At 39.4% G+C, this 24,631-nt stretch overlaps 1 protein-coding gene across 5 annotated transcripts in view; it reads left to right on the plus strand.

Annotated features, from left to right (window-relative positions):
- Positions 1–24,631, plus strand: part of ERC2 (ELKS/RAB6-interacting/CAST family member 2) — a 987,712-nt gene that overhangs the window by 495,828 nt on the left and 467,253 nt on the right. For 3 of the 5 annotated variants that reach the window (XM_030811582.1, XM_030811583.1, XM_030811584.1), the window contains one exon: positions 4,303–4,314. The exons of the other annotated variants lie outside the window; for them this stretch is intronic. In XM_030811582.1, coding sequence (XP_030667442.1) covers positions 4,303–4,314 — 12 coding nt within the window. The remainder of the gene's footprint in view (positions 1–4,302; positions 4,315–24,631) is intronic. 5 annotated transcript variants of the gene reach the window in all.

Here is a 24,631-nt window from a genome sequence, read left to right on the forward strand (position 1 = left end):
TTGTGACCACTTTTAGCAGTAAAGTCAAGGATTTCATTTTTTCTGAGGTAACTATCCCAAATAGAATCCTTAAAGGGCTTTGTTTTAATTGTAAAATGCGGGGGTGTTCTGCTAGTCTGCTGGTTCTTAAAAAGTGGGGAGCACTGTGATTGTAGATGGATCTATTTTGGGACTACATTTTAGCACCAAAATTTTTCTTAGAAAAACTGACATGAGATCACAGGAAAGTTATGATCATGTCTCTTTCGTTGATTAGGAAACTGAGATCTTGAAAAGTTAAATGACCTTCCTGAGATTGGTCCTATAGTCAGAAAGATGTGAAACTGTACTGTGAGTTTCCTGATTCCTAGTCCACTGCTCTGAGAAGCGGTGAGCCATGTGGAGGATGCCCTAGATAATAATATTAAAAATTATAGTAGTTTTATTTGTAATACTAGGGTATGTATATTGTATGTATATTCTGTGCTCACTGTGTGCCAGGTACTCTGCTAAGCACTTGACTTGCAATACTGTGTACCTTTTAGTCTTACCCACAATATGGAAACTGTCATTATTCTCATTTTATGATGAGAAACTATGATTTATACAGATTAAGTAACTTCCTCCAGGTTGCAGAGCTCATAAGAATTAAGTCAGGATTCGAACTCAGGGCTGACAGATGAGCCATTGAGAACAATCCCTTCCACTAATGGGCCAGAAGAAAGAAGCTAGTAAGCAGCACTAAACAGTCAAGCAGCCAGCATAGAGCCTTCCTGAGCAGGCATTGCTGCTGGGCTGCAAGAGATCTACCTCTTTATTAGCATACAGGAGAGAAAGTGATGTGCTTCACGTTTAGATGGCATTTTTTCTATACTAAACCAGCCCCCCAGAACTGTAATTGAAAATCAGGACAAGCTACTATAAACGTTTACATATAAACATCTTAATGGTCTAATTGGACAAACAGATCTTAGCTGGACACTATTGCCTTTAAATCATCAAGAATATTCAGATTTTTATTTCTTCAGTATGGAATGCATTAAAGCAGCAGTGATTTTACAGGCATTTATCTTTATGTACTTTCTGCACATTTTCTTTATCTCTGCCTTTGCCTCCCCTTAAAGCTGATGCCTCCCAGGCACTGTAATTCATAAAACGTGTGGTGGGACCTGAGTCTGTCCCAGTACTCTGCCTGCCGGTGTCTTGCGTCCGGCAGCAGAGCATTGTCTGGGAAATGTCTGAGCTTCAGCTTCAGCCCCAGCCCAGGCCCCTAAGGAGGTGGGGGTGGAGATTCAGAGGGGAAGTTTCTTGGGAAAAAAAGGGCTCAGCCTTGGCCTGCCTTTCTGAAGCATTATCTGCTGTGCTACATGTGTATTCCGACCAAAACGTGTTCTTCCAGTTGTCAAGCAGCCTTTTTCAAATTGGGCAATATTGTCATTTGCTGGATAAAACTACAAAATTCATACCTCACAATATTGAGAACTAAAGAGTTCTTAGCAATGTGACGTGTATCTCCATTTTGGAGCCATGGAGAAATGTTTGCAATTAAATTTGTAATTTTGAAAACCAAAAATTGAACTTGAAATAAATTTGTGGTCTCTGGCTTGTAATGTGACCTACCAGAGTGAAAGGACCTCTTTTAAAAGGAGCAAATGTTCTAAAATATTCCAGAACTTCAATTGTATGCAACAAAAGGTACAGGGTTAGGAATAACTCAGACAACCTTGACGCTGGCCCCCTCCTCTCTCAGAAGGCAGTATGTGTTTACTTTCTATTCTGTTAATCTTCCCACTCCAGATAGCACATGGCTGGCATTTACACAATGCATTTACCTCTTAAATTCCATGTGAGTGATGTTTCTCATCAGCCATTAAAGATTTTGCTTTTTAAAGTGCATGTTGCTCTAGTGTGGTCCCACGTGCAGTTATGCCTGTAAACTCTTGCACGGCCCAGTGGGGAGCTTCTGCCTTGGACTGCAGGCAGCTCAGGGGAGTTTGCTACTAGGTGGGTGGGGGGCCTTGAGCAAGTCTCTGAGAGTTGGTCCAAATTCAGCTGAAGTCTTTATTCCATCCCCAATGTCAGATGTCACGTATATTACACAACCTAGTGGCTAATTAAACCTTAGAGGCAGTGAAGTATGCAGTGCTTCTGTGTCAGTGCCCATCAAGGTCTCTGAATTTTATTTAGAGTTTCAGAATTAATCCTTTGGTGACTTAGGGGAAAGAGAGAGGTTAATAGAATCTGTCAAGTAAGACCTGCTGCCACTATATTTCTCACGTCCCGCCCATGGGAAGGAATCAGTTGGGTGATCTTTCATGTAATTATCTTAAATATGTTAGGGATTTTGTTGGTATTTGTCTAGAGGATGGAGAATGCCCAAATTGAGCCCTCAATCACATACCTCCCCAATGCGGAGAGGAGGCTGGATCCCTGGGGGTTCCACTCGTAAGACATAACATCAGAATGGAAAACAGACTTCCACTTAATTATCTGGTTGGAGAAATAATATCACCAGACATTTGGACACTGAGAAATCATTTTAGATGCCTAAAAGAGCCTTATCTAAGTTTGAGGAAGAGAATGTTATTTTTTCTTCTGATTTGCTCAATAATGTACTAACATAATTTCCTTGATGCCTTTCAGAGCTCCATTCGAAACGTAAACTTAAGTGTTATTATTATTTTTAAATTATGATAATATGTTTTAGAAGTTTCATAGTACATGGAAAAAACCTGATGCCAGTTTTATTTGTTTTGATATAAATGTTTCTTGCCAAGTAATTTTCACTTACATTTGTTAATGTATTTGAAAGAATTTCTTGAAAACAAGTGGCAGATGGCTATATGCCATTCCTAGCAACTTTTTGGGGAAGGTCATGGACATCACGGACACCTTTGAGAATTTGATGAAAACTAGGAGCCCGTGAAAGAGGCAACTACATCTGAAATGTGTGCTTGCTATTTCAGTTTAGGATTTCCTAAGGCTTGGCCGCGGACCTTGATTTAATTACCTTCGATCCAGAAGGATTTGAAATGGCAGCTGGGGCCAGTGTTGCCAAAGTCCCCACAGTGATCGTGTCCTGACATAACTCTCATTTTCGATCAGTTGCGCATTTATGATCACAAAACACTCTGCAGGGGGATTTCAGATACAAGGGATTATCAAATCAACACTTTCCCTGTGTGGTTAATCTTAAATTTTCTCTTTCAGTTGTATCATTATAGTCAACATTGTTTTCATTTGAAATGTTCTAGCTTAAGCTTTATCCTGAGGATTTATTTTATTTTGTTTTGTTTTTCCTTCCCATGTGAAATACCTAAAACTACTTTTGTATAGTGTGGAATGGTGGGGCCCCATTGAGCAGAAAGCTGGGAAAGTATTTGTTTATCCACTTTGTTTTTGCAAAGGGCATTTTACAGATTAACACAATGAATGTCCACTATGTCCTCCTGTAGTAGCCTGGAAGATGAATATGGTTTTTTGTTTGTTTGTTTGTTTTTATTTTTTTTGCTTGACAATAGAGTTTATTGTTTTAACCAATGAGGCGGGCATGCTAGATATTTTTATACAAACAAATTAAAAAGTATTATAACTTGATATTTTCAGTAATGAAGTTGGAACTTCATTTTTCCGACTGAAAAAAATTACTCTCAGCTTGGGAAGTTACTCTGTCCTTGCTGCGGAAGCTGATAGGTGGGTGGCACACCACCAAAAGCCCTCCTCATGGGGTCTTTGATCATTGCTACATGCAGTGCTCTGTAAGCATCTAAAATGGAAATCTTTGAACCGAACCGAAAGCCAAATTGCTCAGCTCCTTTTGGTTTTCAGGGATGAAGGAAAAATATCTCATAGGATATAACCATCCAACTTACTGGTTCAAATAAAAATCTTTCTGACATGAGCCCTTGCCCAGTTCTGATACCTTAGTAGTTTCCATTTCAGTTTATTAAATAATAAAATTTTATATGCACACAGATAGGAACTTTCTCTATAAATATTCCTCCAGAGGAGGGCTGATGCTGTCATTGTACTGTGGGAGCACACCTCTGGTTCACATCAGTGCTTTTTGTAATTATACGTTATCAGAGCAGATACCAGTTTCTTCGGTATGATATTTAATACAACAGCTTACAGTGTGTGCCCAGGGCTTTTGGGGGTAATATAAGATAAAAGTTTGCTTCATTTCGTTATAAACCTGCTGATATAACATCTGTTGGCTATACGTTTAAAACTAATGCATTTCCTTCCTTTTATTCTCTTTTGCTATCCCTTTTCCTTTCTGCTTATCCTCCAAATTGCTGCTTTCACCCTTGCTCCAATCAGCTTGACTCTCAGGTCAGTAATTTCAGTTTTTCTTCTAACTGCCTTTCCCTCCTAAGCTCAATTTATGGCTTGCACTTGTTTAACAAACACGTTTCTGAAATGGTTTTCCTCTGCCACTGCATTTCCCCCGCTCATTTCATTCCATGCCTTGGGAAGGTTTATTTTATGAAAGGGATGTATAGGTGGGAAAAGGCAAGGAAAAAGATGGAAATGAGTCACTGTTGGATTATTTAATTCTATTTCTGGATTATAAAATCCATGAGAGAAATTTTCATGGTAACTCCCCAGTGCATTTCTCCTGAGCAGTTCAGAAAATTGACTGCAGGATGATACAACGTGGAGCCACGGATAAAAACAAAATGCAGGATGCTAAATTTAACCTAGGAGAACAAAATGTCTGCCCATGACACAGCAACTTAAATGCTAAATTTAATAGTGCAAACTGTTCAGACTTTTCGTTTAATAAATCACTGTGTTCTGAAAGATTTATAATACTTTTTAAAAAGTCACTTTTGAAAATTATCAATGTGTTAGTAACATATTGAACACACATGTTATTTCCTGACATTGTTTTGGTTTTAACTTTGTAACTTCGTTTTTATTAGCCATAAGGCATACTTTAATTACCTAGGGCATAGCATATGGAACCAAGTGTAAAACTTGATTTGTTGTTGACTGTGTGTACCCCAATATTAAGAAATGAAATAGGCGTTTTGTCTGAAAACGCATCCCAGGCTTGATTCCTCCAGTGTAGGAGGCCCAAGCCCATAATTTCTTCTTCCTTAAGTCAAGGACAACTTCTCTTTCCAATAAAACATAGTAATATGTAGTGATTTGTTTATCATTCAGTCAACGAGTTTACTAAAGGATGCTCATTCTAGGATTTGAGGCTATTTAAACTTCAAAAAAAGAAAGCATCACATCAATGTGGCAGTCAGTATAGTTGCTCTATTGAGAGGCAAGTGATATTATTTTCTTCTCTGTACACAGGGTCCGCAACCCTTTATTCTGCCCCATTACCCAAACCACCAGATCAATCCATTGACTACAGTACCAAGTTATTTCAAACCAAGGCATGTCTTTATACACAAACCTGCTCATCTACTGATTTTGTCCCACTGCTGGCTTCCAATCCTGGTGGCTCATAGTCCTTGAATACTTCTCTGCCACTCTCACATACCACACTGGGTATCCCCCAAGAACTGCCTGAACTTCATCGCACTGCAGGGAAGCCTCATTCTCAAAAGTTCCTAGAGATCTGATCAGAGATTAAAAGCATGACCCCCAGAGAACTGCTCTTATTCTCAAATTTAATGACTCTTAATTTACTTTCTGGAGCAGAACAAATCTGGTGCATCTATGTGCAGAAACACAGACATCATAATGGGCGGTAGGGAAGGGTGGGATGGGGAAGGCTTGGAAACATGCATCCAAACCTTTTCTCCAAGTTTTTGATCCACTCATTTAATGAAGTTTCAAGCTTTTCTCCTTGCCCGCCTGTATCCCCCTCCTTTTGCCTTCCCTTTGCTGCCCTAACCTGTACCTCTTAATATTGAAGCACTTGAGATCCAGGGATCCCTTTTGCTCTCACACCTCAAGCTTCCTGTCAGGGCCTTTAGTTTTTTACCTATACTCTACTGTGGTTTTTTATGCTCTAGGAACTTTATTGTGTGATAGTTTTTTTTTTTTTTTTTTTTTTTCCTATTTCATGGTGAATGAACATGAACTCTGACTCTCAGAAGATAGGGCTGGAAGGGGTGATGGGTGTCCAGTGGTTCTCTGGACAAGGGGCAGGGTGTGTTGATAGGGTGTGGCAAAATGTACATGCCAAATCTAGTTGGATGAACTATAGGAGTTACATCAAGGTTCGTATCATTCCAATATCATTTAACCTATTGCCTCAAATGAACATGATGAAGAAAATGTGCAATCATTGTGAATAATCATCTCTGGTTATATTTTTAGTGTAGGAAGAATTGGGCAGCTCTGCCCTCTTGGAAACAAAAAGTCCTTAGAGTCCTAGAAGCTTTGTTCAACTTTGACAAGTGTCCAGAATTAACTGTACTTTATTCCCAATGACTTCCAGGTTTACCAGTTAAAATAAAATTAAATGTAATCATTGAACTGAATGCAGGATCTCTGACTATGTACTTTCTTTATATGGCATACAGTTGAGATACATAGTATGTGTGTGCATATATGTATATATATGTGTGTATGTCTATACACATATCATGTATTTTAGAAAAATTGGCCGGGTGTGGTGGCTCAAGCCTGTAATCCCAGCACTTTGGGAGGCCGAGGTGGGCAGATCACGAGGTCAGGAGATCCAGACCATCCTGGCTAACACGGTGAAACCCCGTCTTTACTAAAAAAATACAAAAAGAATTAGCTGGGTGTGGTGGTGGGCGCCTGTAGTCCCAGCTACTCGGGAGGCTGAGGCAGGAGAATGGCGTGAACCCGGGAGGTGGAGCTTGCAGTGAGCCAAGATCGCGCCACTGCACTCCAGCCTGGGCGACAGAGCGAGACTCTGTCTCAAAAAAAAAAAAATAAAGAAAAAAAGAAAAATCATATCTAGTCTTTCTTACCATAGTTTATGGTTTGCCCTGCACATCCCCACCTCCTAATCTGAAGTTTGGAAACTGCAGCAACTCTTGAGACTTTTCTGTGTGCCGTGGACTCCATGGGAAGTTCTCCCTCCAACGACTTTTTCAGATGACTTCATTTCCTCTTCAAACTCTATGTAGACTCTCATGCTTAAATTCAGGTGGACAGATACTAAGTACTGGGTTTGGTAAAATACAAGTGTCATATTCCAAATCTGTTCAGGTCTCCACTCCAGTAAACTCCACGTCTGTCAAGAATGTCTTCATACACAAACAGGTGGGAAGCTGGAGAGGTTTGTCAGGATCTCTGTATTGTACTCAGGGGGAGGGTTTACGTGAAACTTTTATATTTCTAGTAACTATTTGTGAGATTAGCGTGTGACTTATGACAGATGAGGTTATCTCCAAAAATGTATGCAGCAATTGACTAAAAAAGTAAAAAGTATCCTTTGAGATTCAGTTCAAAGTCTTGCCAGAGAATCAACCAAGTAAAACCAGAAGACATAGACTTCTCCCAGGCCCTCTCAGTCCTCAGCTCACTTTGGATCCCAGGTCAGCTGATTCCTTGTTTGGGCCTCAGTGTCCCCTCTTGGAGAGGAGGGAGCCATCTTTGGAGCAAGTCTTCTGGGATCCTGCCTGCACATGGGCATCACATGTTTGATGAAGGGGCTGTCGGTGATGGACCGTGTGCACTGCCCTGCAAGCAGGCTCAAGCTGATGGCTGGCGCCTGGCAGCAGGCGTGAGCTCATTATTATAGTCACTTCAAACACTTGTACCAAAATAAACTCTTTGTGATGTTTCCCCAAAGCTGAACACTGTGTTTTCAATCCCTCATTCTTCTAGCAAAAGATGAAGTCACTCCTCCCAGACCTCAGAGGCCTGTTGCCCAAATAAATAATGAAAAACACCTTTCCCAGAGCATCCCTTTAGTGTCCTGCAATTTGTTCTTTGCTAGGGTCAGTTTTTTGCCCCCTCCCCTCCACAAATACATAGTGAGTGCCTACTGTGTAATAGGCTAGGCACTGTGTGCTGGCCCAGCATTTCCAAAAAATACCTGATGAAAAACTGACCAAACCATTTAAGAAATGCTGTGTTACATTTTTCTTTTTTATATCCATGACATAGGTTGATAGCAATAATAATAATAACAGAAACAACAGGAGCAGAAGCAGCAACAGTAATACATTTGGTGTTAATTAAGTGCCAGCACTGAATTAATCACTTTTTTTGTGTGTTCTTTTTAATGTTCACTTCTCATAACAACTGAGGTTGGGACTAATATTTTTTTTCCATATTAGGTAAGAGGAAACGTGTTCATCAAAGTTGAACATTTTGCTAAATTTATACAGTTAGTAAGAAAAGGCATTGGTTTTTTTACCCCCTAAATCAATCCATTTTGATTTACAGATGGGATCTTTTGCCACTTCAGCTCCAGTTGCATAGTAAAAGCACTGAGAAGGTCTGCAGTAAGGAAACCTGTGCAGTTCTGTTCAATCCTCGGTTTTCTGAATATGGTGTTCATTGAATATATTCCATGAAGCACTTTGGGGAAAAACTGTCCTGCCAGCTATGCAGCCAGCCTCTCCTTTCATTCTGAGATTTATCTCCCCTCTCCACCCAGCCTCTCATTTCATTCTGAGATTGAATGCCTCTGGTTCTTCCTGTACAGATCCTGCCCCTCCAAAGCCAGGGCAGGAGTTGCCTCTTCCACCAAAGCCTTCCCTGAGCCCACTGACTATGTGGGCTCTGTGTGGTGTGTTGTGCCACACATGGGAGGCGGCAGTCATGCTCTTGAATGCTGTTGAATAAAGGAGCACCCATTGGGTTTGTCTCACCCCACTCTTTCTTTTCCTTGTCCCCATGGAGAGTTGCTGGGGCTCTTGCTGGAAGCTGAGTTGTCTACACTGGATGTCATGTCTGGCTTCAGACATGAGGTGCTGAGAAAAGATATCATTGGTTTTCCATCAAGTCGGATGCTTGTAAGTTCAAGAAAAATGAAGACAGAAATAAAAGGAGAGGGGAAAAGATCTTCATCTGAACTTCTCTCACTTTCAATCCCTACTTCCTTCTTTTCCTCTCTCTCCCTCTCCTCCACCTCCTCCTTCCTCTTCTTCCTTGACTATTCATTGAAATCCTTCTGCAACTGAGAGTCTGTGCTGGCTGGGTGTTGGGGATATAGCAGTAAAACTGACATGATCCCTCCCCTCACCAAATTCAAAGACCAATACTTCCTGTAAGGAAGGATTTGGCCACTAAGAAAAATAATTTGTATCATTTATACTAATAATTGGAAAAACCAGGTTTCAGGTGTGCTTTTCCCCCTTTTTCCTGTTGGGGTTGAAGGGGTTATCCACAGGTCAGAAAATTATATCCTTCTTTAAAGCTGCCTTATTCTAATGCTGACATTTCTGGTGAAGTGTCAGAAAATTTTATGCCCATGCAAAACTGGTAGAAAGCCAGAAATCGGCTGATTTTGCTTTGGGTGCAAATATTTTATTGGGGATGGAAAAAAGTTGTTTTCCCTGATTTATAACTCCTGCAAACATAAAGTGGGTTCTATATTTAGAAATGGTTTTGAACCCTTGAGGCGTAGCCAGGGATTGGTGCTTACACCTTTCCGATCCTAGCCTTGGTGGGACTTGCCGTGACTAATGTTTTGCTGAGCCAGCTCCGATTTATAGAACTAGGGCTTTATGCTGCATGTTGTTTTTCTCTTTAGCTTTTGCTCGAGTTACTGTTCTGGCACTCTATACCCTCTAGAATGGTGAAGACTGAAGGAACACAATTGGCACTGTAGTTGAAATGTTTTATAGTTCAGTGTGTGTCTGAGATTCCTTGGAGAAACAACAACAGCAAAATTGAAGGATGGCCCCAGATAGGCCTTAGAAGTCATGACCCAGAATAAGAGATACCAAATTGGTAAGAGTTAATCATTCATCTGTACTTTTTTTTTTTTTCTAAAACCTTTTCTTTTCCCTGTTTCTCTCATCCTCTTTGCTTTTGATTGGTACTACCATATGGATGAATATCAGCAAATAGTAAATCTCTCAAGATGTGTTAGCTTTTTCTGTAAATGCTGAGAAGGGGAAGGAATTTAAAAAAATAGTTTCTTAGTATTATTATAAATCACTTTCTAGAAAAATAATATCTTATTTCCTTTATATGGCTTTTCTTATGAAATGTGAATTCTATCACTTCATTATGCACAATACTAGCTCAGGTTGTAGAGAAACCCAACCATCCTGTGACTGGACTTTCTTCCATATTGGGTGAAGGTGCTTGGAATTTCCACACTGTGTAGTGTCACATTTCTGTGAAGTCTACATTTTGGGGGAACCTATTTAAAAATGAGTGGGCACTGTGTATGTTTGTCTGAGGAGAATACATTGTTGTTATGTATAACAAATGCTTTCAACATTTTTTTGTGGAGGATTTTGATGATTTTAATATTTGCTGCTCTCTCATTTTACTCTAGATTCAGAGTAATATTAAGCTAAATAAATATGAAAAATAAAACAGAACCTAGAAATCACCTGATTTTACTTTGGGTACAACTATTTTATTGGGATAAACAAAAAGCTTTTTTTTTTCTAATCTACACTTCGTGCAAACATAGCGGGTTCTATAGAATTATTTTTGCATCAGAACTTTAGTTTTAGAAATTGTAGACTGGGTTTGGGGATGGGAATAAATTTTCCCTTGAAGAGCCTCTATGGTTCCTTAAGAAAAAAAAAAGAAGAAGAAGAAGAAGAGATAGGGTGTCTCTCTGTTTCCCAGACTGGAGTACAGTGGTGTGATTGTGGCTCGCTGCAACCTTGAACTCCTGGGCCCAGTGATGCTCCCTCCTCAGCCTCTCAAGTAGCTAGAACTACAGGCCTACCACTATGCACAGCTAATTGAAATTTTTTTTTTTTGCAGAGGTGGGGTCTCACTATGTTGCCCAGACTGATCTCAAACTCCTGATGTGTCTCCTTTTCCAGTCCAAGAACAGTGAGACTCATGTTTTAACTCCAGCTTGCAGATTGACCTTCTCATCCAGCATTTTTGTAGATTGGTAGCCATGTTAATATAAGTACCTCTCTTACTGGCATATACAGGGCTGTATGTACAATAATTTATGCTTTTAAGTAACTTTTTTCAGTGGAAGGTGTAAAGTGTGTGATTCTCACAGTGTTTTGATGGAATGTACTATTTCTAGTGAGATTCCACACATAATTTTGAAGACATAATGGTGAATATTAGCAAGTCTTGAGACATTTTAACCTGGGATGAATGCAGGATTTCATACATAGAATTGCTTGGCAAATTTTTACTTTAGGTCCTGGAAAAATCCCTTTTTCAAGTTTTGAGAACATAACCACCACCCGTCTCACATGGGAGCATGAAGTAACAAAATAGTCTCTCACCAGCCATTGGTGTTGGTCAACTGGAATATTCTTGTGGCTGAACAGATCTTGATGTGATGTGTGAGTTGAAGTGTAAGAGAGTGGTTTTAAATTTAACTGCAGAGCCCTCTGCTATTTAATCATATGTCAGTTTGATGGTTCCAAGGGCAGCATGATATGTTGCTCGCAGATAATTACCGTGGAGAGAATGAGTTGGTTATAATAATGAATAACTGAAGAATCTTCTGATAACCTGCGATGAATGGGTCTTGGTGAGAAACACTCACTGGGTAATTGGCAGATAGGTGTCCTATCGCCTTGCTGAGTGTGGGTGCTCTTCTGCCACCTAAATACGCAAAGCAGGGGCTTTTTAGGGATTCCTAAGCAGATAAAGAAGCACTGTTCTAGGATTTCACTTGTGTTGTCTCTCACAGACCTATTATTAGTTTATATTAATATTTCATTCACAGTCCAAGTTATTCACGACGTTATCTATTGTTAGAACATTCAGTGTAGAAAATTAAATAGACCACCTCCTAAGAAACAACATCATCATTGCTATAGCACTTGGGACACAGTACTTCCTGTCTTTAAGCCTATCTCTGTATCTGTAAAGTGGAGACAATTATATTATAGCTTACCTCTCATGTGCATGTGGTTGAGATACACACTGAGCATGGAGCACAGTCCAGGCACATAGGAGATGCTCAGTAAGTGGCAGTGATTATGGATGTGACCAAAATTTTCATGCCAAGAGTAACAGGTGAGAGTAGGGAGTTGATACAAGACAGAAGCCGGCTGCCTCCGTTGCTTTTCTAGTTGTAAAAACCTGAGTTGCCAGAATAAAGACTTTAGACATTTTCTCCCAAGCCATTGAAAGATTTTTGAGGAAAAGGTTGAAAACAGCATCCTGCTGCATGCTTCCCCCGACCCCAGGGATATGAATAAGTGAACATAGAAAAATCAACTTATGCTTATTGAAAAGTAATCTTTATATGTAAATATGTAAACTAATTCATGCAATCCTTGTTTGTCCTATATAAGGACTTATTTTAAATTTTCCTGGAACTAGAGATCCAGGATTCAGCTACTGCCTTTCTGTATTCATGTATAAAAAGATCTGATATTGAGTTTAGAGGATGGGCCGAGTATTTAAGAGTGTTCCTTAAACATGTATCTCCTTTATTCATTAACTTATTTGCTTTCATCAAATAGTGATGGTATGTCTGCTCTGTACCAGGCACTGGGATGTAACTAGCACTACACCCAGAAGCAGCATCGTGAGAGACAGAAGCAGATCCATAGTATTTGTAATATGATATCTGTTCAAGTGGTATAATGTAATTCACACTGTTCTACACCTTGGCTTTTTTTCTTAGCAAACTATTTTGGAGATCTTCCCGTATCTATACCTAAAGGCTTTCTACTCTTTTTCACCTCTGCATACTATTTAATTGAGTCTGTCTCCTCTTGAAGGACTTTTAGGTTGTTTCCAGTCTTTTCCTCTCATGCAGTCTGCTGTAATTAATAACTTTGAATAGACTTGATTTCAAGTGTATGTGAATATATCTGTAGGATAAATTCCTAAATGTGGAATTGCCAGGGTAATATGCTTATAATTTTTCTAGATTTTACCACTTGTCCTCTACAAAGGCTAAACCATTTACAGACCCATCAACAATGTGTAAGAATGCCTCTTTTTCCATAAACTCTGCCAGTGCAGTGTGCTTTTCAAACTTTATCTTTGTTAATATGGTAGGTGGAAAATGACATTTAAGTGCAGTTTTGATTTGCTTTTATTTTATTACAAGTGACAATAGACATGTTTAAATGTGTTTATACTTTTTCATATTCTTTTATTGGTCTTTTTCTTATATATTTGTAAGAGCTTTTCATATATTAGGAAAATGATACGTTTGTCTTTGATCTGAGTTTTAAATGCTCCCCCTGCCCATTTGTCACTTTTCTTTTATTTGGCTAATGGTGGTTTTTGTTATGAAGATTTTCTTTGCAAAATTATTTTACATAGTCAAATGTATTCAGTCATCTCTTTTATGTCTTCTGAATTTTGTATCATACTTAGAAGCCCCTTCCACACTACAAGACTATAAGAACAATTGTCCTGCAGTTTCTTTTAGTAATTTTATGATTTGTGTCTTAGTCTGTTCAGGCTGCTATAACAAAATATAAACTGGGGAGCTTCTGAACAATGGAAATGTATTTCTCACAGTTCTGGAGAGTGGAAAGTCCAAGATCAAAGGTACCAACAGATTCAGTGTCTGGTTAGCGCCTGCGTTCTGACTCATGGATAGAACCTTCTCTCTGTGTGAGAACAAGGTGGAAGGGGCAAATAGGCTCCCTTTGACTTCTTTTATAAAGGCACTCATCCCATTCCTAGTCACCTCCCAAAAGACCCCACCTCCTCATACCATCACTTTGGAGGTTAGGATTTCAATGGATGAATTTTCCGGGGACACAATCTCTTAGTATTTTTATGTTCTGATTTTCTGCATTTAAGTCTTTGAACCATCTGGAATTTATCTTAGTGTGAGGTATGAAGCATGGATATAACTTTATTTTTTTTCCTGGGCCCAGTGAAGTTTAAATGTCACTTTCATCATTTGCTCTTCACTGGAGCTAGACAGGCCCAGGTTAGGTTTGTCTAAGTTCACGTAGTTTCCCACTAGAAAATAGGGCACGCTCTTACCTGGTTGTTCAATATCTGTCTTTCAGTCTAGAGTAGAACTTTGATCTAGAAAAGACCTGTCTTGTCCAACCAGTGCCTGCAAAAATAGTAAACACTTAATAAACATTTACAGAATGAAGAAATAATGTGAGTTGTAAAGAAATGGAGTTTAAGGAGGTAGAAATTATGAGTAATTTGAAGCTGTAAAAAAAGGCATTCGGAGTGGAATGTGAGTCATCAAGGCAGTGATGGAGGGGAACCAAGTCAACAGGGGGTGAAAGGTGAGCCAACTCTTGCTTCATGAGACAATAACACAACCCTGGGTCCAGAGTCACCTTGGACCCAGGATGGGTTTTCCGTGCTCTTCTCTGTGAGACCCAGAAGGAATATAATTTTCTTCTTTTTCCTCTTGGGAAGGCTAATTTCTCAGCTTTCCTTGGTTTCGGTGAGACCCACCTGTATAATTGAGATCCCTGGCTAACTGTTGCAGGATGTAGGAACAAGTATGGAAAATATGACCAGAGTTAAGAACAAAGAGATCTTGGCCAGGCTATGTTTTAGATGCTTTGGGATCGCTAGGTAGCCCTGCCCAGTAGGCAGATTGGAATGAAAATCTGAAATTTGGCAAAGAGGCATTACCCATGGCACAGGGTGACAAATTCTATATGAATGTCATGGACATTCAGAGGAGGGAGGAGTTGGGAAATTTCTATGAATGTGGTGGTATTTGTACTGGACTAGAAAAATGGAAAAGATTTTACCAGATGTAGAACTACTAGATGGGGAGCCTAAGCAATGGCAAGAGAGGTGGGAAGATAGAAGGCATGCTCAGAAGAAACGGGGCTGTCTGTAGCTTAGGCTCTGCAGTAGGGAGAAGAAGGGCAGAAAGGGCTGGTTAGGACAGAGGAAAGCCTTGAGTGCTGAGATAAAAGATTTTGAACTTTTTGGGCCTGGGATGAACATAACGAGGAGTATCTTCTGGGAGGATTAATCCTGAACCATCTCTGTGCTGGAGGGATAGGCGGTAGCCCAAGCTAGAAGCAATAACGATGAATAAGAAGAAACAGGTTTAGGGGCTGTAGGGATAATTAATGAAATTTTTTTAAAAGACAAAAGCACAAAAATCTTCAGCCTGTATCTCTATCCTCCTTGTTTCCAGAAGAACAAGGCCATGTTTCCATAACAGCCAGCAAGACAGAAGAAACAAATAAACAAAAAAACCTAGCTACTAAGAGAGCAAGAAGAAAATAAAGGCATGGTGGAAGAAACTTTGCCTAAGTAGCTTGCAGTTATTGCTGTTGCTATAATTGCAGCAGAAATAAGAACAGGCTTTGTCGAGTACCTATTTGCTGTTAGCCCTGGTCTTATGCATTCCACAAGGTTTAATTCATTTTTTTTTTTTAATAGCAACTCCAAGACAGTAGGTGCTATTACTCAGTCTCATTTTTGAGATCAGGAAACCAAGGCTCAGGGAAGTTAAGTAACTTGTCCACTCTTATACAGCTATTAAGTAGTGGAGCCAGGATTCAAACTCAGCCATTTCGGTTCCAGGGCCAGAATCTTAAACACTGTGTCTGATTCCAAAGCAAGGCTTTTTGTGCTAGTATAAATTGGTTTGGCTCAAGCACTCCTGGGACCATAGGGACTACTTTTTAATGTGCTTCTTTTGGGGTGGAAAGCTATTTCTATAATACAAAGGATTTCAGGCGTTGATGAAAACCTCTTACAATGGAAGTTGAGTAGCTGTTTGTGTTGGCAGTTCTAGCAGCTTTTTTGAGCTGCTGGTCCGAGTCTTTGCCCTCTCTTGAGCCAGAATGTGAAATTCCTGTTTTTGAAGTGAGTTTGAGTGGGCCTGGTGAGTGGGCCTCCGTGGAGGCAGTGGCTTTGTAGACTGGAGACAGTCAGCTCTGGATGCGCTTCAAGGATCATGGATGGCAGAGATGGGGGAAGACCTCGGTCATCCATCCTTCTGCTTGCTTAAGATGGTTCCCAGCGGGGAATTCTGGGGAAGCAGCCAAGAGAAAAGATGTATTTCCAGGAGGGGTTTTCTGCCTGTTCCAGGAATCATTTTTTGGGACAGTTCTTCATGGCCCCACACAGTGTGATTAGAGAACCGCAGCAGCATCAAAGGCGAAAAGAAATGAAGGCCTTTGTTTTGATATATGATGGGTTTCCTTTTGGAAAACAACTCTCTGAAGGAGAGATGGACTTCTCTGCAGCACAGTATCTGTATCTGCCTTGATCTTGTCTGATACAAGTGGGAGTGCTGGCAGCACATAACGAAGACAAGGACTGAGAACTCAAACCACGTATTAGCCCCTGTCTGGCTAGTAATCACACTGAGGAATCGTTCCTTCCCCATCGTTATGTCAGGTCAGAGGGTAGGTATCATGCCATCAAGATGTAGCATCTTCCTCCTACAGAGCTTAGGTGTTTTTTATTTTTTTCCTTAAACTTTTAAACTTTAAACTTTTAAGCTGAGATTACTTTGTCGGTATGCCTGATAGAAAGGATCTGTGCTGGCTTCTCAGTTCTCCCAGCTGCTAGAGAGAGTGAGATTTCTTTCCTTGTTTTGTTTTTCGGTTTGTTTGGTTTATCTTCTCATCTCTCATAGACATCTTACTTTTATATAGTTTTCTAAAATTAAAATGTTTGGGTAGAGTGACTAACTAAACTTTCCTACATTTTAAATGCTATTTGTAGGCTGTTTTTATCATACGATCAACTAAGTTTTGTAAAGTTTAAAAACACAGAAGACCTTTCTAAAACCCTATATTAACTCTGTATTTTTAATGTAATTTGGGGGGAAAATAATTCTAGGTGCCTTTCTTGGAAACCTGCACTCTCATTTGTTAAGCAGTTTTCATGGGCCAATGTCTGTGCAAAACACTGATGTGCAAGAATTTTTCTAATCCCAACAACCCTGGAAGGGTAGTATGATTTGCAAGGGGCATATGAGTAAACTGAGGTTAGTGAGGTTATTTGTAATCTGCTCAAGGTCACTCTGGATTTGAACCTAGATAATCTCAGGAGCAAGGGGCATGTGGGAACAGGCACACACGGATATTCCCTTGCATGCCATCATAAAAACAATTTTAAAAAACTTATTCTGAAGGCGGTGGTGAACAGGATTTTGTTTTAGAAAGATGTCTACCTGTTACTTCCCATACAACCAAAATAGGACTCATCACTACTTCTTTCACTCATCCTCCCACTACTGTATATATTTGGCATTTAGGTGTGGAAGTGGCACAACATTCACCTGCTTATCTAAGATAGAAAACTCTAAGTGGCCTGTAGCTCATCCCTCACTGTATCTAATCCAACAGATTCCATTTCTTTCCTTTTGTTTCCCCACTCTCAATGTTGCTGTCCCAGTTGGTAATTTGGACAATTGCAGTAGCCTCTAGAGAGTCACAATCTGTCCCAGTCTCTGTCCTTTACTCCAGATAAAATCAATGAGGCAACACCCTGTGCCTGGAGGCCCCTGTTCCCTCCTCCTCACAGGATGGGCAGAATATCCAACTCCACCTCCTGGCTTTATAAGCTCTTCACAATCTGGCCCTGAGTTGCTTTCAAGTCTCATCTTAAGCCCTAAGTACATAAAATGTTGCTCCACCCCCTCATCCCCATTCAGTGTTTGCCTTCACCCAATGTTTTCTCATTGTCTGCGCTTGACAGACCATTCCCATCTCTCTATATTGGAGCATACTTTTCCCGTTGCCTAAATGACCCTTTCTTTCTATATACCTGCAAATCTCTATACATCCTTGAAGTTCAAATTTAATGTTATTCCCTGATTTCTCTCAAAAGACAATAGTTCCACCTGGTCTACTATAAAGACACACGCACACACATGTTTACTGCAGCGATATTCACAATAGCAAAGACTTGGAACCAACCCAAATGCCCATCAATGATAGACTGGATAAAGAAAATGTGGCACATATACACCATGGAATACTATGCAGCCATAAAAAGCAGTGAGTTCATGTCCTTTGCAGGGGCATGGATGAAGCTGGAAACCATCATTCTCAGCAAACTAACACAGGAACAGAAAACCATGTTCTCACTCATAAGTGGGAGTTGAATAGTGAGAACACATGGACACAGGGAGGAGAGCATCACACACTGTGGCCTGTTGGGGGGTTGGGGACAAGGGAAGGGAGAGCATTAGGACAAATATCTAATGTATGTGGGGCTTAAAAACTAGATGACGGGTTGATAGGTGCAGCAAACCACCATGGCACATGTATACCTGTGCAACAAACCTGCATGTTCTGCACATGTATCCCAGAACCTAAAATAAATTTTTTTTTTTTTTTTTGAGACGGAGTCTTGCTCTGTCGCCCAGGCTGGAGTGCAGTGGTGCAATCTCGGCTCACTGCAAGCTCCGCCTCCCAGGTTCATGCCATTCTCCTGCCTCAGCCTCTCCAAGTAGCTGGGACTACAGGCGTCCGCCACCACGCCCGGCTAATTTTTTGTATTTTTTAGTAGAGACAGGGTTTCACCATGGTCTCGATCTCATGACCTCGTGATCTGCCCGCCTCGGCCTCCCAAAGTGCTGGGATTACAAGCGTGAGCCACCGCGCCTGGCCTAAAGTAAAATTTTAAGAAAATCACAAATAAAAAGCCTTTTGTTATCATTTCCCAGCTCCATGTGTCTACCTTTCACTAAACTTTGAATGGTCTAATGATAAAGATGATAACTTCTTTGTTTTTGTGTTCTCAATGCCTGACCTGTGGCTCATGTTTCATAAATATTTGTTGGATGACTAGTTGGATGGATGGATGGAAGGATGGATAGAATGAGAGGAACATTGATTGGCATCAGGGAAGCCAAATGGGAGCTATTTCAGTGTCTAGACAATGAAAACAAAGGCATGAGCTGAGCTAGTATCAATAAGAATTGAGAGGAGGTAACTATTTTGATAGATATTTTAAATTAAAATGGTAGCGCACAGTGATCTATTGTGTGTGATGTGCTAGGAATATGGAAGACTCACTCTTCTTTGACTCCCAATCTTGGGTGGTTTAATGAAGATAAAGGGTACAGAAGAAGGAGGGTGATTTTGGCTATGAGGAGGCAACAGTTGAGATTTTAATTTCAGTATATTGAGATATATGTAGGATATCCAGGATTGTTCAACAGACATTTGAAAATTTGAGGAAGGTACTGATGCTTGCTCCTCCACCACCCAGAGGGTGATTTCAATTCCTGTCTGGCATTCCTTCTTTCAACTCCATTCTCTCTCTCCAGCCCCCTTCTTCATGCCCCAATCTATATGTTACTGACATGGAAAGATGTCCAAGACATACTGTAAAATGTATAGTATTGTCCACTGTATTTTTAAAGGAGATGTGTCTATGCTTGCATTATGCCTAAAAAATTTCTAGAAAGATTGACAGAAAACCCTTAACAGTGAGAGTGGATTATTGGGGAAGATGGAGGGACAATATGTTTTCTTTTTATAAACCTTTTTATACCATTTACTTTTTATTACTAGCATTTGTAATTTGTTAATTAAGATATATTCACATACCATAAAATTCACCCTTTTAAGGTGTATAATTAAGTGATTGTTGGTATATTCACAAGGTTGTGCAACCATCACCACCCTCTAATTCTAGAATTAAAATTTAATCCCACCAGAAAGAAACCCCATACCCATTAGCAGTCACTCCCCACCCCCTCATTTATTCCCTCTTTCCCCCAGCCCCTGGCAACCACTAATCTAAGTATTTGAGTATTTGAGATCTTTTATTTAATTGGGATTATATATTATGTGTTTTTGTGTGACTGGCTTCTTTTACTTAGCATAATGTATTTGAGTTTCCTCCATGTTATAGTATGTATCACTATCTCATTCCTTTCTATTGATAATATTCCATTGTGTGGGTATACCACATTTTGTTTATCTATTCATCAGTTGATTGACTTTTAGGTTGTTTCCAGTTTTTAGCTGATATGAAAAATATTGCTATGGACATTCATGTGCAAGTTGTTGTTTGAATATATGTTTTCACTTCTCATGGCTGTATATCTGCAAGTGGAATTGCTGTGTCCCATGGTAACTATGTTTAGCTTGTTGAGGAACTGCCAAATTGTTTTCCAAAGTGGCTGTGCCATTTTACATTCCCACTAGCAATAAATAATTGTTCTAAATTCTCCACATTCTCACCAACATTTCTTCTTATTTTTCTTTTTGACCATAGCCATCCTATTGGGTGTGAAGTGGTATCTCATTGTGGTTTTGATTTACATTTTTCTAATGACTAGTGAGATTGAAGATCTTTTCATGGTCTTATTGGCCATTTGTATATCTTATTTGGAGAAATGTCTATTCAAATTCTGTGCCCATGTTTAATTAGGTTATTTGTCTTTTTATTGTTGAGTTGTGGTATTTATATATTCTAGATGCTAGACCCTTATTAAATATATGACTGTTAGTTTTTCTTGTATATTAGTAATTTTTATTACTAATATTACTATAGTAATTAGTAATATTACTAATTAGTAATTATTAGTATTTGATATGTCCTTTTAAAATCCTGTTCAATACACAATACTTAATCTTTTTAATAAGTTGTAAAGGGAATAGTTTTAAAAATTTTGCTCTCAGAGAAAGTAAGTGGATTTGTGATTTGTACTATTATAATTAAACATGTTGTTTACAATAAATTACTAGCTGATAGCTTTATATTGGCACTGCTTTTTCGATGGTTCAGTGAGGTACTACAGTTTGCCAAAACTTTAAAATAAAGCGAACCTTGACCCCAAACATACATGCTCCTGCAACACACATGCAGCCATTTATATGAAATAAATGCTTCCTCTCTTTTGGTAATGTCTTAGCTACCTTTGAAATGGACCCTTACCTTGAATATTCGCTTAGTTTTTATGTCTACCAGTGTGACTGAACTTCAACATTTGAGCTACTTCCAACCAAATAATTTGCCCATTTAAATGCTCAGGGTATGGCCTCATTTTATAGTGCCATAAAATGAAATTTAAAAAGCCTCTCCAGAGAGCTGTGATTACGATTTTTTTCTTTAGTTGTTAGCCAAGCTAATAAATATTCTTAGCAGTTCTGTCATCGTATGTCATATAAAACTAGATCTAATGATCAAACCTAAGAGAGGATCCCAAGCACTACAGCCTTCTGTGTGGCTCTAGAGGAAGAAGCGATTCACCTGATCATTAGACCCTTGGGTTTTTGGAAGCAGGACTTAACACTCAACCCTGAAAGGGGTGTATGGAGGTGCCCTTGCAAAGGCCGGCTTACTGCAGGTCAACTGGCTGCTTAGGGAAGTGAAGGTAGAACCGGGTGGCCCTGTGATGCTACGTGTTCCTCAGTTGTCACTGCAGAGACATTTGACTGGGACTGGAGATGGTCATACTGGCTTCTCTCTTCGTGTATATACAACGGTGAAGGGTGTGTGTGTGTGTGTGTGTGTGTGTGTGTGTGTGTGTATAAAATTCCTGACCAGTGACTTTCCAGTTTTCCAGCTTTTCTGGCTCTCCAGCATACCATCTTGGGTTCTATAGCACATGATCTCTCTTTCCAAAAGTATCCATTAAAGCTTGGGACCTTTCTCAAATTTTTGACAGCTAGTAATTCATAAAGGAAAAATGAATTAAGTCCATTTTACCTTTACATTTCTCCTGTAGGGCAGGAGAGTTGTTTGGAAGTGATTGCTGCAGGCTGTTAAGACAGCTACTTAGCTTTCAGGGCTGGCAAGAGAAGGATGAAAAGTAATGAGTTAACCTGCTAAGAATTTGGCCATTTTAATCATTCGAGTCTGGGTATACTTTGTCTCCATTTATACTGAGTGGGGAAACAGTTATCTTGATAAGCAAGGATTTATCTCACCCTCACCTCTCAGTGGCTGCCTGCATTCAGAGTAGAATAGACCCCTTTATGTAGCAAGGGGAATGGGCATGTTTTTTATGAGTTAGAAAAAGAAAAAAAGCCATTGGTGTTTTTCTAAAGTTCTTATCAGCAAAGAGCATTACCGAGAAATCCAATAGGGTAGTGATGACATTCAATTTTATTTGTACCAGGAATGCACAGATGGCTGGAGTTAGCAGCTATTCATTTTTAGCACATATCTCTCATTATTGTTAGTGAGAATTACACAGACCTATGAAAGGGGGGAAATAGAGGAGAGTCAGTAGTATCAAATAAACGTGTATCATTTTTGTGCAAAGGTCACATACTTTGAATAATTCCTTTCTGTAATTGTAGCTTCCCATTGTTAGTTTATTCTTGCTGAATTTGTGTGTTGTCATGGTGTTTTTAATGGCCTGAAGAAAAGCATTTCAGCAAACTGCACAGGTCTGAGACTTATAATTAGTCATTGCAGCTTGTGGGCTCTTACGCAAATAGCTCAATCGAGATATGTTTTTATGTAAAAGTTCCCCTTGATTAATTGCCCAGGAAATGCCTTCAGTTCATAGAGATTTCTAAATCTATATCATAAATATTCTACTCCCAACAATTTGTTCGGTGAGAAAACTGTGATTCTTTTTCTGAATCATCATATTTTCAGGTGTTGCCAGGAGTTTTCTTTTAATCAGTTTCCTTCAAACAGCAACATAGAAAATAAACACCAACAGCCAGGGAAATTACTGTTCCTTGTCATTTCACTTCTACATTTGGAATGTAAGCCAATACTCTGATTTTCTAGAAGATCCATATTAAAATATAATGTTAAAAAAAGAAAAGAATAGAAAATCAAGTAATTAAAAATATAAGGAAAGCAGATTTGAGTTCACTATGAAACAAAAAGTTATTAAGAATTTGACACTTTATTTTTGAATAGTATCTGTTTTGTGGTGCTATATATACCACAGACTGGGTAATTTATACTGAACGGAAGTTTACTTCTCACATTTCTATAGGATGGAAAATCCAAGATCAGGAAGCTGGCATCTGGTGAGGGCCTTCTTGCTGCTTCAGCCCATGGTGAAAGGCAGAAAGGCAAGAGAGGGCAAGAGAGTACAACAGAGACAGTGAGAGAGGGCTGAACTTGTCCTTTCATAGGGAACCCACTCCCAGGACAACAGCATTAATCCATTCATAAGGACGGTGCCCCCATGACCCAAACACCTCCCATTAGGCCCCCACCTTCCAGCATTGCTGCATGGGGGATCAAGTTTCCTACTCATGAACTTTAGGGGACACATTTAAACTATAGCAGATAAAATGTTGCTTTCTTCATGGGTTGGGCTTTGAAGATGTTGATTTCATAGGGGTTTTCAGTTTCTTCAGTTGAGAAAGGGGCAAGTTTTTCTTGTAAATTTCTTCTTTGAAGGAAGAATTCTGATTTTATAAGGTATAACAAGAAATAATTTAGGATTTATACCAGAAAAAGGGCCTAATAGTAATCAGAATCACTGCATGGGCTGAGAAATACGAGGTTGAGACCCTATTATCGGCAAAACACCTAATTTTTGCAAATCAGTTCCTTTTTTTCTGCTTTATCTTGAATCTTAATGAAATATTTTTCATATTCATCTAATTAGTATTGGTGTGTTTCTTAAAAAATTTGACTTGTTACCTACTAGTATAGAAAAATCCGTCTATACAATATGACTTTAAATTATTTCTCATTTCTAAATTATGCTACAGCTACATTTAATAAAGAGTTATCCATACATTATCCCATAGGAATTTTCAAGAACTTTTGTTATTTCTCAAATCTCAGCTATTTACTGATAAAATTTCCTTGGATGCTGTATGAAGAATGTTAGAGTAAGCTTACTCCTGTCTGTCTATTTTCAAGGAGTATCAGATAGTTTTTAGTCTTTGCAATGTCTATGTTATACAGAAGGCAGAGCCTACATGTAAAAGAGAGATGCCCTCACAAGCACTGTTTAGGGATATGTGTGTGTGAAATAAATATAAATATATATGTATGCATGTGATTGTGTGTTTGTCCTCTGATGGGAAAAAATGGGTATTTACTGAGTTTTCTGTTGTGAGAAGGAGAGAAAGCACTTGGAACAGCCCATGGTGGGTGGGAGTCATGTAGCTTTGGATAAACAGTCTTACAGCTGCCCAATGAATTTTTTCTTTTGAGTAGCAGGATTATCATGGTTAGCTCTGATAACAGGGAATTAGCAAGTGTGGTAAATCAGAGGTATTCAGTTAGGAAAATAACATGAATTTTGGAGTCTAATAGATTGGGGTGGATCTCCAGCACTGCCGCTCTCTAGCTGGATGAGTCCTCTAAGCACGTTGCTTTCCTGCTCTTCCTCATTTTTCTGGTCTATGCAATATCTATGTCATAAGATTGTCGTGAGGATTAAATGAGGTATATATACAACATGAGCATTGCCTGGCCCAAAGAGATGCTGATCAAATGCTACATTCTATGGCATACATGCTTAGGCACCTGAGTTGGAGATCCTAGTGGTGGCTCTGTGGATTTTAGATAGGGTAGCATTCCTAAATGTTTGGCCACCCTTCCCCTGGGAGCTCTAGAATCATTGCCATCCAGGTGGAAACTAGAAAGGGCATGAAAAACTGTGGGTACCCAGGATTTTCATGAATCCCACTAGGTAAAGTTCCTATCATGACTCTAGTATGGAGGATTATGTCCATTGAGGAAATAGATTTGTTCAAGAAGAGGGAAGGCTTATGTT

The sequence above is a fragment of the Nomascus leucogenys genome, chromosome 4 (assembly GCF_006542625.1).
Source record: "Nomascus leucogenys isolate Asia chromosome 4, Asia_NLE_v1, whole genome shotgun sequence".
In the NCBI taxonomy this organism is placed as follows: Eukaryota; Metazoa; Chordata; class Mammalia; order Primates; family Hylobatidae; genus Nomascus; species Nomascus leucogenys.